Here is a 16286-nt window from a genome sequence, read left to right on the forward strand (position 1 = left end):
TGGATGAAGTGGGGTCTTCTCCAGTCTGTGAACAGCATTTAATTTGCATCTACCATAGAATCACAGAATCATGGGATGGTTTGGGTTGGAAGAGACTTTAAAGATCATTCAGTTCCAACACTCTGCCATGGACGCTGCAGGACATTCAAGGCAGGGGTGTCAGTAAATCTCTGCACGGGCATTTCAGATCCAGTAGCCCTAGACAGGAGGTGGCACAGGGTGACTGCTTGACCCGAATTTCTCAATGGATCTGGAATGAAGTTTGTGCACCATTGAAGACCCAGGCCATACTCTCACTGGATTCCTAATGTTTTCCAAAGCAGGTACTTCATCTTGAGCAGATATGGAAGTCCTTTGAACACTATATTGACTATACTGCTTGGCAAAGGACAGATGGCTGAAATGATGATGCCTACGCTGCCTGCAAGGAAAGTTCTGTGTGATGAGTCCCATATTTTGAGCCCAAGCAGCAGCCATGGGATGGCTAGGGTGCAGGTCTGAGGGCTGGAAAGCTGTGCTCAGGCTTAGCTCACAACTTCCAGGCACAGACAGGTAACAAGGCTGGGGCTACTCACTTTCCAAAGACAGGGTTCAGCTGCTTGGAGATGTAGTTCTCCTTATCTTTGATGTCTGTCTTCCCTAGCTTGATGGCAATGTAAGGGTCAGCTTTCCCATTGATGTCAGCAGGGTGAAGGTCCGTGGCCTATAGAGATACAGCAGTGCCATCCATGGTAGTGAAGAATTCAGGGGTAGAATCAGAATCACTGAGGCTGGAAAAGTTGTCTAAGCTCATCCACTCCAACTGTCAGTCCAACACCACCATGCAACCAAACCATGTCCTGAAATGGCACGTTTACAGGTTCTTTTAATCCCTCCAGGGATACGGACTCCACCAGTAGCCTGAGCAGCCCCTGTCAGGAGGGCTTCACCGTTCTTTTGGTAAAGAAATTGTTCCCAATATCCAATCTAAACCTCCTCTGGCACAACTTGAGGCCATTTCCTCTCATCCTATCACTTGTTCCTTGGTTGAAGAGACCAGCACCAGCCGCATTCCAGTCTCCTTTCAGGTACTTGTAGAGAGCAATAAGGTCTCTTCACCCTCTTATCCTATCCTCCATCCCTGAGACCATATGGCCCTGCCTGGCCACCAATATGTGGCTAAGCTTTTTGATCCTCCTAAATAGAGCGGCTTGCTTTAAACTAGGGATAAGTCCTGCCTTGTCTCAACGCCTGTCCTGATTTGGAGAGAGGTTGGGGTTGGCTGTGTTCCCTCAGAGAAACATAACTACAGCCTCCTTTGGCATCTCAATCTTCAATCTGATCCAGTGGGAGGTGTCTCTGCCCACGGCAGGAGGATGGAACTGGATGGGCTTTGAGAACCCTTCCAGCCCAAACCATTCTATGATTCTATGATCTCCCTCATCAGTGCGAAGAAACAGGCCCCTCTTAAGGAAGACCCAGAGCAACAACTTGACCAAGTTGTCAGGAAGGCCTCTCCCTTCCCCGATTTTTCTGTACACTCACTGTATTAGAATCATAGAATGGTTTGGCTTGGAAGAGACCTTTACAGACCACCTAGTCCAACCCTCATGCAGTGAGCAGGGACATCTTCCACCAGATCAGGATATTTCCAGAGTACACTCTATACAAAGAAACGTGTATTACCTAGATCAGATCAATAATCACTCAGTGCATGTTCAAGAAGGTGTTATGCCCTTCAACCAGGTCTACTAGCCCCAGCCAGCTCCTGTTCTGCTCTGCAGGGAAGCACCACTGAGATATCATGACTCCATAAGGAACCAGCACCTTGCAGTCTGGGCTGATCCACATTATTGACTTGAGCTGAGCACTAGGACGGACACACTCGTCCCTCCTACATCAGGGATCTGGCAGGAGCTTGGATCTAGCTTGCTGCCTTTCCACGAAGCACACAGCTATGGAGACACTATTCAGGTCCCCGTCAATGAGTTGCTTCAGTCTTCATGCTGCGTCCTTGGCCCTGATGCCCTGAGCACTGCAAATCAACATCCCTACAGCTTTGGGACCAGCTTTGGGGGTGCGCCATGAAGCGCAGGATCACACCCTACCACACCACAGTTATACTCACCCGCACAATATAGACACGGACCAGCACATTGATGGGGTCGTTGGTGGGGATCCCCTGGAACATGCCAAAGCTGGGCTCGTATCCTGCCTCCTTGGCGATATCATCAGGGAGCGGCACTTTGTAGACACATATGGAGCCCTGGTGTGAGGGAGAGCACAGCTTGATGAAAGTCCTGCTGCCCCAGGGCTCAGGGTAAGCAGAGCCATCCCAAACCACCCTCCCTGAGGTCCCACTCAATATCCTTGTTTGTAGCCATGTGCTCTACCAGACAGGCCAGATCTGGAAAAAGCCTCCACTGCATCAACAGGCTTCATCTGAACCCTCAGAACAGTTCTTGTTCAAGAATCGTACAGGTGACAGATGTGCTCCTACATCACCTGGGGACTGGCAATGCTGCAACATGGCCATGAGTCCAGGTGATGATTGATATTGGTGAAAAATGGTTCACAGAGATAACCCAGGACATGACTTACTTCCACAGCAGGGAAGAAAAAGGAGGTGCTTTTCCCTTGTAAGGGCCATCAAGGGTCTATTTTCCTGCAGATCACCGCTTCTACAGATGAGCTCTTTGAAGCCATCTAATTTCTGGGGCTCTCCTTGGAGGCTTTCCCTCCCTGCAAGGCGCTGCAGCTGGATCAATGCACATTGGTTCTGATTGCATACAACTCCTTCCTGATAAACCAGCCTCAGCAGAAAAACCTGTTGGCAAGGGCTCCCCAAGCTGCCCCTGCCCTGACCCAACCCAACAACCAAACTCACTTTGAACCTCCCCACTATGCGTTCTTCTTCTGTTGCATTGTCATCATTGTCCCCAATCTTCCCACGGAGCAGGTTGAAGGTGTGCAGCCAGTCCTCAAAGTTATCAAACTCTGTTTCCAGCTCTTTGTTGAAGACCTGAGATGACAGAAAGTTAAAGGAGAGGAATCAGGGATTAAAAAAAAAACATTAAAAAAGTGAGGAAAAGACATGGTGACTACCTGAGTCAACTCAGAGGGGACACGGACACCTCAGCTCCCAATGCCCAGGTCTATAGGAAAAGAAAGGTTCTCCAGTGTCATTGGGTTGGACCTTGATGCCACAAGCACCTCCCTGAACTGATAATGTACAAGAGAGGAACTCAGCTGAACAGGAGAGGTGGCTGTCCTCCTTCTGTGCACGACCCAGGTTCAAACCGCTCCCATACCCCAGAATCATACAATCATGGAATGGTTTGAGTAGGAAGGGACCTCAAAGCCCATCCAGTTCCAACCCCCTACCATAGCAGGGACACCATGGGCAGGGCCACCTCCCACTGGATCAGGTTGTTCCCTGGGCCAGGGTCTCCTCACCCTGACAGGAAAAGGTTTCTTCCCAAGATCTTGTCTCAATCTGCCCTCTTTCAGCTTAAAACCATTCCCCTCATCCTATCCCTGCCCTCCCTGATCAAGAGCCCCTCCCCAGCTTTCCTGAAGCCCATTTCAGTACTGGAGGCTGTCCTAAGTTCTCACTGCAGCCTTCTCTTCTCCAGGCTGAACAACCCCAACTCTCTCAGCCTGTCCTTGTACGGGAGGTGCTCCTGCCCATCGATCATCTCAGTGGCCTCCTCTGGACTCACTCCAACAGATCCATGTCCTTCCTGTGCTCACTACAGACAGACTACATCATTCCTAACAAACACCACAGGCCAGTCCATTGTACCAGAGCCCATCTTTGCCCTGCATCTTGGTTGGGTCAACCACAGCCAGGCCGGAAATTTCTCTCTTCCAGCCAGGACACACCAAAGCTACCCAAGGATGATCCTATTCCAGGACAATCCCTTTTCTGTAAAGTTTCTTTCCTTAGACTCCTTCAAACTACGGAAAAAAGCTGGCAGTCCCAAGGGACACCTCCCCTGTGGTTAGATACACCTCAGGTAGGCAAGGTGTCTCATGCAGGGCTGATCCATCCTGCTCTGAGCTCCAGATGGCTGGGATTGCCACGCTGCCAGAGTTCCAGCCCTGCAGGAACTCTGGCAGGCAGGGTGTCCTCCTCCCCTGCAAACACACACACACACCTTCAGTTCTTCAATCTTCTGCTTGTTCTTCTTCTCGGGAAGCTCTGGGGCAGGCTGTTGCTTCTTTTTCTTATCATCTTTGGGTATCTTGGACTTCTCCTTGTTTCTCACCAGACCCTTGGATCCTTTCATGGAAGAGTCAAGTTTGTTTTCTGAGTCCAAAGGGGAGCAGTAGGGAGGGAGGAGATGGAAATGAGGATGAGGAGGAGTGGAGGCAACAGGGAGGGGGGACTTGATCAAAGTCCTTCAAACAGGAGAAGCATGAAAGCTGACAGCTGCTACCGCCTGCAACTCCCATCCCAGCCCTCTCCTGTCTCTCCTGGACTCTGGCTGCTGCTGCCCAGGTCACAGCATCTCAAAGAGCCCAGAGGTCTCTGCACAGGGAATTTCCAGAGCTGACCTCAGCAGAAGTCATTTGGAGGACTACAAAACACAGACAGAGTGCTAGGTGTTGGCTAACTTCAACAGCAGCGAGAAGACCTTATTCTGGCACAGCACCTCCTTTTGTTCCGTCTACTGGAGACATTTCCTGCTGTATCCAGCCTGGAGAACAGAACCCCAGCCTAGGTGTCAGTGAGGGTCCAGTGCTTGATGCTCAGCACCAGAGCACAGGTTGCTGCCCTTAAAGACGTGTTGCCCATGACCAACTGCAACTACAGTTGTTGCAACTGTCTCTACTGCGAGCGACCACCGGCCAAGGACATCAGCTACACTGGGAACAGGCTGCCCGGAAAGATCTGTGCAAAGAAAACTTCTCCTACTCCTCTCTAATCCCCGTCCCTCACTGCCTCCGCCAGCTTTCATGACTGCTGGGCAATGCAGATGGGGACAGACAACAAAGAATTAATGCAGAAGAGGAAAGGAGGAAGGAATGGAGGGCTACGGAGAAATGGATCCTTGTCAGAAGACAGGAAAAAACAAAGTGGGACACAAGACACTCCCGACAAGCCCAGGAAGCAGCTGATCAGAGCTGACTCCAAGCTCAGCAAGACCTGGCCTCATCTTTCTCATGATATCAAGACTGGTCTTCCAAAACAAGCCAGGCTCTGTTTTGATCAGCTAATGGATTTTGGATTGACCAGGCATGACAGCAACCTGCTCTCATGGAGACAAGGGAGGTATGGAGACTATGGATGAAAGTCCTCAGGGAAACCCCTCCAGGCCCTACTGCTGGGACTTGCAAGGAGACTCCAGGCTGCAAATGGATAAAGTCATAGAATCATGGAATGGTTTGGGTTGGAAGGGACCTCAAAGCCCATCCAGTTCCAACCCCCTGCCATGGGCAGGGACACCTCCCACTGCATCAGGTTGCTCCAAGCCCCATCCAACCTGGCCTTGAACACCTTCAGGGTGGGGCAGCCACCACTTCTCTGGACAAACTGGGCCACGGCCTCCCCACCCTCACAGGGGAACATTCCTGCCTAAGATCTCATCTCAATCTTCCCTCTTTCAGCTGAAATACCATACAATACCAGGCTCTGATCTGGATTCATCTGGCATTAGTGTGTTGGCCCATCACAGCCACATCAGGCTTGCACTCACAAGCATTGATCCTGCCCGGGGATACACAACACTTGGTTTGGCAGAAGAGCCGTGGTAGGCTCTGAAAGAGGTGCCCAAGCCCCATAGGAGTCCTGGTCCTACCATGCTTCCTCTGTCGTTCACAACCTGCTTACCTTCCGCAATCTCCATTTCTTCCTTCTCCTCTGCTTCTGCCGCGGCTGCCTCCTGCTGCCGGAGTTGCTGGGGAAGATACGAAGCGAACAGAGAGTGGGTGTTTGTGGGTCTGTGCGCTCACTGGAAATGCCTAAGTCAGGGTCATGGCTCGCTCTTCCCATGTGAGCCGTGAGCGAGGTTCTGGCAGTGCCGGAGGAATCAGGGCTGCTCAGTACAGCCTTGAGCACAGATGCTGGTCAATACCAGTGTCTGAGTCCAGAACAGTCACAAAGCCCACTCAGCGCACACTCAAAGAAGAGGAAGCTTGCTCAGCTCCACCAGGTAAAAAGAAGCCTTGCCAACAGTCGAGCAAGTTTAGCATGGAAATCGGCCCAGTCCCCAGCCTTTGGGAATTGTTGGAAACAGGTGAGACCTCATGGACATGTAACATTTTTCTCTCCCCACCCTATGCAAGCCTCTCCTCTGCTCTGCACCCACCTCCTTCATAGTCTCAATTGAAGCAAAATACTTGGACCACCAGTCAAGCATGCTTTCGTCTGGCTCCTCCTCTTCTACTTCCTCTCCTCCTCCTCCTTTCTTCTTCTTTTTCTTTTTCTCCTTTTCTTCCTCAGACTGCAGGGACAAGGGAAGCAAAGACAGAGGAGAAGAGGGATCAGATGGAATGAAATGTCTTTTGAAGCGCAAAGGTGGTGGGTGAAGCCCCTGAGGTGGCAGAACTGGGTGGTCTCATTAACACTGTCCCCCATTTAGCACCACGGATACCGAGACACAGAGCAGCAAAGGAAGGTGCCCAAGGCTCCAGAGAAATGCAGTGTCAGAGCTCCAAGACATCCCCTCTTTTCCATCATCCTGTTCCTCCATGCATTTCCCAGGCTACATCTCACATGGCAGCAATCCCCTCTCTGCCTGGCAAAATGCTCAAGGCCCACTTAGTGGTGCAATAAAGCCTTTTCCAGCTGGTATCTGACTGTGGTGGGAATAACCAGCATCTCTCCCCCTGGGCGCCGTCTGCCCTGTTCCTCCTGGGGCAGCTGGGCTGAGAAGTGCTGCCTCAGAAGAGCTTCCCAGTCTGCAAGGACCAGGTCACTGCTGTGTGTATTGATGAGATAACTCTGCTCTGTCTCTGCCCAGGATAAAGGGGTGCTGGTCTCTGCTTATCTTTGGGTTGGTGAGGACGCACAGTCCGTTGAAAGCCACACAGAAGGGTTGGATAGGGGTGGAGGGCTGGGAGCAGGTATGCACAGCACATCCATCACTTACCACGTCCACCTTTACCACCGCATCCGAGTTCTGCCGCCCAGGGTGGAAGGGAACAGGGAGAGCAGGTTAGCAGCACAGCCTCAGCCACGTACAAACACACACTAGCACACACAGGCATTAGAAGCCACAGACAGCTCCTCAAGGATGAAGGAACCAAATGTCTTGAATGAAGAGCCCTGGCCAGGAAAGCTTTCCACACAGGGGAGATGTTTCCCACGACACATCAAATCCATCTCCATGTGGGAGACATCTCTCTTGCACTCTGCTACGGGAGAACCACTCTGCTAAGGGATTGGCTCCAGGAAGACGCTTTGTCTTTCAACATGGATAACACACCTCCGCTCTCCTGGAGCATTTCTTGTCTGTCTAGAAAGGTCTGCAAGTTGCTGTGACTTCAAGAACCATGCAGGTGCTGGGACATCCAGACATACCCATGCACACATCTCCTGTTGCAAGAAGCTGTGTGAGCAGATGTACATGGTGCAGCTTCTCATGCACATGTGAAGAGCTCTACCTATGGGTGCATATGTGAATGCACCAGGGACCTTGTGGGGTGTGCGTGTGTGGCTCTGTAAGTACCACAGCCTTTCTGTAAATAGGGTAGCCTTTCTGTAGCCTACAGATGAGAAGGCTCTGGGGAGAGCTTAGAGCAGCCTTCCAGTACTGGAAGAGGCTCCAGGAAAGCTGGGGAGGCACTCTTGATCACCGAGTGCAAGGATGGGATGAGGGGGAACAGTTTGAAGCTGCAAGAGGGGAGATTGAGATGAGATCTTGGGAAAAAATGTTTTCCTGTGATGGTGGGGAGGCTCTGGCCCAGGTTTCCCAGAGAAGTGGTGGCTGCCCCATCACTGGAAGTGTTCCAGGCCAGGTTAAATGGGGCTTAGAGCAATCTGATCCAGTGGGAGATGTCCCATGGCAGGGGGTTGGAACTGGATGGGCTTTAAGGTCCCTTCCAACCCAAACAATTCCATGATTCTAAATGCACACATATAAGGGGATATGTACACCTGGAGCCAGCAGGTACACGTATGCACACGTGCTGCTCATCTAGGTCAAAACATGTGTGCATGTTGCTGCAAAGCATCTCCTGTGGAAATAAATCCATTTCATTTTGTGGAGGAAGTTCTGAAGCAGAAGGGTATAAAGAGGAGTTGAAATCCCTGTTCTAGGTAAGAAAACGGGCACAGGCACATTCACAGAATCACTAGGTTGGAAAAGATCTCCAGGATCATCAAGTCCAACCATTCCTATCAACCACTGAACCGAGCATCTCATCCACCCATCTTTTAAATATTTCCATGGGTGGTGACTCAACCACCTCCCTGGGCAGCCTGTGAACATTCAGCATATGAACAAAGCCCGATGCCTCTGGGATAGGTTGCCTGTCCAGTGCATACAGTGCTACATTTTCAGGGCAAGCACAACAGGTCTAAAGAGCTTTAGCTGCCTCCGACTGACTCTGTGTGTACAGACCAGCTCTACGTGATGAGCAGCTGCTGTGTCCCGGACACCTCAGGCTTGTTGGACAGTGGTTGTGCAGCAGCACTGTGCTGACCACCCATCTGAGCTTCTGAGTGGGCAGTTCAAAAAGTTGATGGAGCCACCCGAATGTCTCAAAACTACTATAGGAAGCAAAAAGTAGCAGGGAAATTGTGTGTCCCTGGCTGCTTCCAAAGGCTTTGCAGGATGCAGTGCTTTGAAAGGGCAGGATCACTGCAGCTGTGCAGATGCGGCATTTCTGATGGGTCAATTGTGTCTGTGTCAGTCACAGGCAGCAACAGAGTTGTGTTCATGGGTGCTTATTCCCATCTGACTGGTTTTGAAGGAAAACATAAAGCTGTTTAATTTTCACAGCCCAGAACAGTCCTTTTCTAGGCAGCAAGCACCAGCTAATTTCAGCCAGGGCAGAAAGAGGCCAGTTTGTAGGAGAGATGATGACTCTTCATAGGTTCTTCATCCTGGGCATCAGCCCAACCCCGTATTCAGCATGACAATGTGGCCTCTGTTTGGTTGGAATCCCTAAGAGACTGGTAATTCAGTGAGGAGAGAGATGCTAGAGTGGTGCTGACATATGATACTCACAGCTTCCAGCTTCACCATCGTCTCCATCTTCTTGATGGGAACCTCAGGTTCCATGTTGACAACGATCTCCCCTGTGAGGCGAGAGCGATGGGCCCCATTGGCCATTGCCAGATAGCCGTTGAGGTGTTTAGCTGGACAGAGGACAGAGAAAGAGAAAGAACAAGAGAGAAGGACAGTGTAGAGGAGAAACCAAGAGCTGAGGTGACATCCTACAGGATTCATGCAGGAGTGATGTGCAATCACCTTGTTCAGAGATGAGGTGAGGTGGAAACCAGCACAGGCCATTACAGCATGATTAAAACCATAGCAAAAGAAAGCAGATGATGAAAAAAAGATTGGGGTTTTTTTTCACCTGCACCACCCTCCAGAGGAAGAGACACAGGGAAGAGGGTCACCCTGAAAGTATCAGATGGGATAGACACAACTACAGGTCCAGATCTCTGGCTAGAAACAGAGATGGCCCTTGGCAGTTCCCCACAGACCTCCTGCCCAGCCAAGAGTGCTTCCACTTTCACCAAGGACTGGGAGAGAGGAGCAATTCCTGGGGCTCACCAAGGTCTTGGCTGCTGTGCTGGGTGGAGGGAAATTGAGTTTGTGATGATTTTTCCTGTGGGTGCTGATAGGTTCGGACTGAATGGGCAGCCACCCCCAGCCCCAGTCTAGGTTTCTGGTCTTTACTCAAATAGTAGCAGCAGCAGGCATGGAACGTGGCAAATTCACCTCCCAGTGTTGAGGAATGTCTATGGAGTGGAGTCATGAAGCCACAGAGATGTTAGAGGTGAACCAGCCTTTCTCATCTTACAGGTATTGGGGGGAACACAGTTATCGCAGTGAGACTCACAGATCAAAAAGTCAAAGGGGAATCATGGCCTCACATCATATGGCTTTTCATCCTCTTGACTCAAACCCAGGAAGACCACTTGCTGAACTAACAAGTAGGCAATATCCATCCCATAGTCCTTACAACCCTCTTAACCATCTCCCTCTTCTCCATGCACAGTGTCCCACCGATGACCCAAGCTTGGTACCTGTCATGTTCCAGTGCTGGGCTTTCTTATCTGGTGGGCGGTAGATGAACTTTCGGAGGGAGCTGACGGCGTGGGACCCCACCAGGGTGTAGCGCCCAAAAGCCCGGCAGTCCACCACTCGGATGTTGAGAGGTGGGTGGAGAAGCTCATTCTCTGGCAGATCCTGGGAAACAAAGGTGTGCTGGCTATCAGAGGTTGGGTGTGAGCTGTGGGAAGTCTACTTTGGTGGCTGGAAAGGCCAGTAGGGGCTAAAGCAGGGATTGTGTTGGAGGAAGATGTCTAGAGCAGCTCCAGCAAAGCATGGCTTGGGAGGCTTCAGAGAAAGGCCATCACCAACTGCGATGGAGCTCACATCCTCCATTGCTGTCGGGAAATGGAAGCAAGGGGCTAAGAGCCATGGTTTGGGATACAGAAAATTTGGGCTTCAGGGGGAAGAGGAAACACTCACCACTTCAAACCACTTGACCAAAGTGCTGAAGTTGGGGTTTTTCTTGTAGTTCTGGATGAGGGCTGATTGGACGCCCCTCCCAGCACACTCGATGTCCACACGGGGCCGGTCTACCTGGGCCAGGTTCACTCTCTTCAGGTCCCTCAGCCCCCAAAACAAGATCTAGGGCAGGAAGAGGAAAAAGAAGAGCATGAATATGAGAGGGAACTGCCCCTGGCTGGAGTCAAAGCAGTTGGTTCTCCAACACGCTCAGAGGCAGGGACGCTATTGCAAATGTCATCACCCAGGCAGTGATGGATCCCTCAGGTATCTTCTCTTCCACGTGGCTTAGGGCTGCAGCACAGTCGCTCTCCGACACCCCACATAATCCACCTCATGCCTGATCTGCAGCAGCCTGAGATTTCCAACCCGCTGCCCTCAACAGTCCCTTTTTCTTCCTTTCTCCCTTTCTAGCCTTCTTCCGACAAGGGATTCTACAGAGCAGGACCAGATCAGCTTTGTCCACCCACAGTGGTTCTTAATTCAGAGCTGGCATCACTCTGTGCAAACAATATCTGTATCAGTGGGGAGACTTTCTTCTCCCTTCTTTGGACAACAGACTGACACCATGGCCAAAAGTTCCCCTAAACTGAGATTTTTCCACCTTCTGGTTTCCTGTGGCTCTATTCACCTCACAATTTAATTAACCACCTGCAAAGATATGGAAAAGCAGGAGCCAGGACCGTTTTAGAGACCTGGAGATGTGGTCAGCAGCATCTCACCTGACCAGAAATACCTACAACCACGGATGAATTGTGTGCTAAATGTCACTGGCTGTGTTGCCTGGATTACCACTGTCTACCAAGACAGCCAGGAAAGAGAGAGCCTGACTGGATGCATTGGCCTTTAGATATCTGCAGATATATGAGAGGCATCCCACCCTTGGTGGCCAAGACTGGGAGGATGCAGTTCATCTGACTTATGTGGTGGCTTCATGTATTCATGGAATCACAGAATCGTGGAATGGTTTGGGTTGGAAGGGACCTTAAACCCTATCCAGTTCCAACCCCCTGCCATGGGCAGGGACACCTCCCACTGGATCAGGTTGCTCCAAGCCCCATCCAACCTGGCCTTGAACACCTTCAGCCATGGGGCAATCACCACTTCTCTGGGCAACCTGGGCCAGGGCATTCCCACCCTCACAGGAAAACATTTCCTCCTAAGATCTCATCTCAATCTCCTCTCTTTCAGCTTCAAACCATTCCCCCTCATCCCATCCCTGCACTCCCTGATCAAGAGCCCCTCCCCAGCTTTCCTGGAGCCCCTTTCAGTACTGGGAGGCTGCTCCAAGGTCTCCCCACTTCTCTTCTCTTCTCCAGGCTGAACAACTCCAACTCTCTCAGCCTGTCCTCATAGCAGTGTTGCTCTGTGGCCAGCTCTGGACTCGTTCCAACTGTTCCATATCCTTCTTATGCTGTGAATTCCAGAACTGGACACAGCACTCCAGGTGGAGACTCATAAGAGAGGAGTTGAGGGGGAGAATCCCCTTCCTCACCCTCTAATGTGTCGTGCATCACACCTCAGCCCAAGTGCCACCTACTTCCTACGGCGCCCACTTTTAAGACAGCAAGGAGTGATCCAGTTGCCTCTTCCTTTAGGGCTGCCGCACTCCCTCTCCCTGTGTGGCCGTTCCAGACAAGTCCTTGCAGTGCAGATATTTGGTCTTAGTGCTGGTCATCAGAGCCTCAAACCTTCAAGCACCCATTGATAGGCTCTCCTGCCCCACACAACGCTGAACATCAAAATTTGGTGCTCCAGGGCAATTACCTCCACTCTGTATTTACTCAGCACCGGCCGAATCCCCAGTGGCACCGGCAGGATGGGGCCCCGGTCTATGTCCATGGGGCCATCGATTGGGGGCAGGTCTGACTTGCCACCAGGGCCAATCTGGAAGAGACACAGCATGGATTAGGATTTCTTCCTACCGGGAAGGAGGTTTTTTTATCGGTCTCAGCCGTAATTGGTACTGCCTGGTCTCATGCGTTTGGTCTGTGTTGTCTCAGAGGGTGCTCCAACAAGGGTTGCTGAGCACGCAGCTGAGTCTGCTGTGCGGGTTCTTTGGGAAAAGGCATCCACGTGAGCTTGAGGTGCTGGGCAGCATTATGCTTCCACACAGGACAGACCCAACAGCAAAGCAGACTTCTCAGCCCGCCACCACACCCCAGCCCCAGGGCAGTTCCTTTTCCTCCTGCAAGGAGTTGCATTTGCCCGCGATGGGCATGAATTGATGCAGAAATGGTCCCAGACCTCCGCCCAGGAGCAGGTTTCAGGCCCAGTTTCCAGCCCAGGGCATGAGGGAGATCAAATATCCCATGTGAGCCAGTCCCTAAAGAAAGCACCCCACCACAAGGAAAGCTTGGGGGGAAAATAGGGCTTGGACAAGCACCTGCCCTGGCAGGCAAAGGAGAAGCATCTGTGGGACACCAGGGTCAGCAGCAGCCTGTAAGGCTGCCTTGATGTCACCACTGTCACAGGGTATCTGAGGACACGGCAGGCACAGGCGTGTAAAGCAGAGTCTCCTTTGAAGTAAAAGGGGATGTAGGGGTGGAGGGATCATGGACCCACCAGCACCACCCTGAGTTTGCTGGGGCCTCTCTCTTTTCAGCTGGGACATCTCATGACCCCTGCACACCAGAAGATCACTGAGACACATCCATGGAAATGTGTCAGTATACGAGAAAGGAGGCATGAAAGGAGGAGGGTTTAACTCTGTTACCCCCGCAGATCACATGGCTAAAATTTCACTGTATTCTTAGGAAGCTGCTATGAATTCACACCCTTTTTTTCCCTAAGGCCTTCAAATTGGCATCTCCAGGAACATCAGGGCTCCCATTGGCATCTCCCATATCACAGTGATAATGCAGAGTCTGGGCTAATGTTACACTTCTGTGGGGTGTCCTGTCCAGCACGATGCCTGTAACTCACTGCACATCATCTTGACCAGCATGACCAGGCAGAAGCTGCCCTCTTACTGGGTTAGCAGCTCTGGTAAACCATTCTAGCTTCTCTAGGGTGCATAAACTACCTTCTCTTTGCAGCATCAACAATATATAAGCATGGGTTAAGCCCTACTCCGTCACAACCCTCCACCCCATCCTTTCCCTCGCTTGGTCTGGGGTGGCTTTAGCCAGTTGGTACCTGGAGCAGCTCGAAGGCAGCCAGCAGGTCACCTGCGGTGGAGTTGCCCCGGTAGATCTGGTAGTACTCCAGCTGCGGGGGGAAGCGTGGGGGACAGTACTGCTCATCAGACATCTTCACCACCGGTTTGGCGAAGGTGCGCCCCATGAAGTCAGCTTTGCCCTGGAAAGGTGAAGAGAACTCTTGGGTTTGCTGCCCAGTGTGAGATTTCCCACATTAGCCCCAGCTTCCCCCACAGTGGTCAGGACAGGACCAGCGCAGTGGGCCTGGGACACCAAAGCTCAGTGACAGCTTTCACTCCTGGTTTCTTCAAATAAGGTGAAGGAGGTGGCCTAGGTCTGGGGCAGTGAGGAGACCAGGGCTGAGCAATTCTTCTAATGGGAAAGATTCAGTTAACGTCTTCTTGCCTCCAACCTCATGAAAGGTCATGCTTCACTGTCCAAAAATAAGATATCATTAAGTTGAATCTGAGGTCTAACAAGCAGCAGAGGCTACTTATGTCATGGGAGATGGGTGGACCATCTCCTTAGGGTCAGGAGAAAAGCTGCTTCTCACATCCACTGCACCACCTGTCTGGCCTCCAACTCAGGAGCCACTGCAACATCTCAATCATAAACACTTTCCTTTGCTGGAATTCATCTTACCACAGTGTCCTGGTCATAGATCTCAATGACAATTATGGGAGGGTCATCCCGCATCTCATGAGCTTCTCCATACAGCTCCACATTGTCGAAGACTAGCAGCTGGTCCCAGGTTGGGCAAAGGGTCTCATTGAGAACCTGGAAGAACAGGAGAGAGACTTAACTGTTCCAGACAGGAGCCAAGGCCCTGTGCCAGGACAGCAGACTGAGCATTGGTCTCAGTTGCCTGCCAGCACTAATGGCCTTGCTGCATGGTTCTTCTGACCAGCAATGCACGGGGTCTCTCCTAGGGACTCTTCTGAAGAAAAAAAACCAACAGTGGGCAAGCATATATGAATTATTCCCAGTGTCCATCAGGCTCACTAAATATGACAGCCCTGAGATGAAGCTGAAGTGGTTTTTGTGTCTTCAACATGCTCCGGTTTCTTCTCACCAGGCAGGTGAATCACAGCCACAGGGACATGGGATAGCTGTGTGCTGGGGTGGGAGGACATGTCATGAAGGTGCTTCTGGGCAAGGGGCTCCTAAGCCCCAGTGCCACGATGGTTTTCCGATCCCAGGACCCTATGATCAACGTAATCTTGGATTCATTTGCCGTCACAAGCGCTGTGGCAGGGGAGCAGGATGGAGCACTGATGGGACACGCAACACCAGAGCCCAGCCCGGCCCTCCAGGTCGGGAGATGATGTTTACCTCAGTGCATTGGCTCTGAGAGATGAAGAAGACTCGTGCAAAGGGGTCTGAAAGGCCGCTGCTGTCAGCTGCAAATAAACTCCTGGCTTGGTACATGTGGGCTCGCAGCTGGAAGACCTGCTTCTCTGCAAGAGAGAGGAGAAGGGAGATAGCTTCAAACACAGCCCTGGAGACCAGCTGTGGGGCTCAGCCTGCAAAGCAAGGTCTCAGGGGCAACACTTTTGCTCAGGGACAGCACCGATGGGTACAGGTTCAAAGCACGAGTCCCAAATGGACATGGACTTCCTTAGCCGCCTGCTCACCATGTGCGGAACGGCAGCTATGAACAGGGGAGGGAAGAGGGAGCACAGTGCCCACATCCCAGCTCCCCATGGGAGCAGTGGGAAATCTCAGACTGGGACAACGGGAATTATTTCCCCCTTAGCTCCTAGAAGCCATTGGTTCCAGTGGTGTCCAACCAGGCTCCCTCCTGCCCTCTCCATGTCCTGTCCTGAGACTCACTGCTAGCAGGAAGTTCTTACTGGTGTAAAGGAGGCTGATGGGTGGGAAGGATGGCAGGTTTTGGCCTCTGGCAGTCTTCTTCTCCTCAAAGCCACATGGCAGGCCACCCAAGAAGTCTTTGCGCTGTTTGTTGAGGCCCAGCCACAAGTACATCTCCATCTTGGCCTGAACTGTCCAGCCAGCAGGTCCAAACCCGCGCTTCCCAGGTAGCTGGGCACAAAGGACAGAAGAGTTTACGTGGATACAGGGAAGGCCTTAGAGATGGACAGACCACCTCTGGCAGCATCCAGCTCCTTCTGGTGCATCGCTTGTACCCACTGCCCCTTAAAACCAGGGACTAAGCCCTCATCATCTGGTATCCTGACACTACTCTGTCTCATACATTATTTCTCCACCTTGTTGGCTTCCTCTTTTCTGAGCCAACATTCCTCTTTTGTGGCCAGCTGGATCAAACATCTCCCTCCTTCCAACATTTCTCACTTGGGAGACTGGGCAAGATCAGTTGTTCCCACTTCCTAGCAGCAAACTTCCACCTCCCCCAATAGAGTATGGGTCTCCTTTATCTTTTATTCAAACCCCAGCAAAACTGGATACCGACCACTCTCAACTCCATCTCCCATTCTCCCAGTCTGTGTTTCCT

The 16286-nt window shown here is 51.6% G+C and overlaps 1 protein-coding gene across 9 annotated transcripts in view; it reads right to left on the bottom strand.

Moving 5' to 3' along the window:
• Positions 1-16286, bottom strand: part of OTOF (otoferlin) — a 106823-nt gene that overhangs the window by 8605 nt on the left and 81932 nt on the right. For 4 of the 9 annotated variants that reach the window (XM_069850593.1, XM_069850590.1, XM_069850596.1 and 1 more), the window contains 14 exons: positions 15667-15856; positions 15146-15270; positions 14456-14590; positions 13812-13973; positions 12441-12560; positions 10635-10796; positions 10187-10349; positions 9159-9289; positions 6294-6428; positions 5816-5882; positions 4140-4291; positions 2867-3001; positions 2108-2245; positions 576-703 (listed from right to left, as the gene is read on the bottom strand). In XM_069850593.1, the coding sequence (XP_069706694.1) occupies positions 576-703; positions 2108-2245; positions 2867-3001; positions 4140-4291; positions 5816-5882; positions 6294-6428; positions 9159-9289; positions 10187-10349; positions 10635-10796; positions 12441-12560; positions 13812-13973; positions 14456-14590; positions 15146-15270; positions 15667-15856 (1943 nt within the window). Of the gene's footprint in view, positions 1-575; positions 704-2107; positions 2246-2866; positions 3002-4139; positions 4292-5815; positions 5883-6293; positions 6429-7076; positions 7107-9158; positions 9290-10186; positions 10350-10634; positions 10797-12440; positions 12561-13811; positions 13974-14455; positions 14591-15145; positions 15271-15666; positions 15857-16286 lie in introns of all 9 variants that reach the window. The other 5 variants (XM_069850594.1, XM_069850592.1, XM_069850598.1 and 2 more) reach the window with 4 other exon arrangements.

Source organism: Phaenicophaeus curvirostris, chromosome 2 (genome assembly GCF_032191515.1).
Source record: "Phaenicophaeus curvirostris isolate KB17595 chromosome 2, BPBGC_Pcur_1.0, whole genome shotgun sequence".
NCBI classification, from domain to species: Eukaryota; Metazoa; Chordata; class Aves; order Cuculiformes; family Cuculidae; genus Phaenicophaeus; species Phaenicophaeus curvirostris.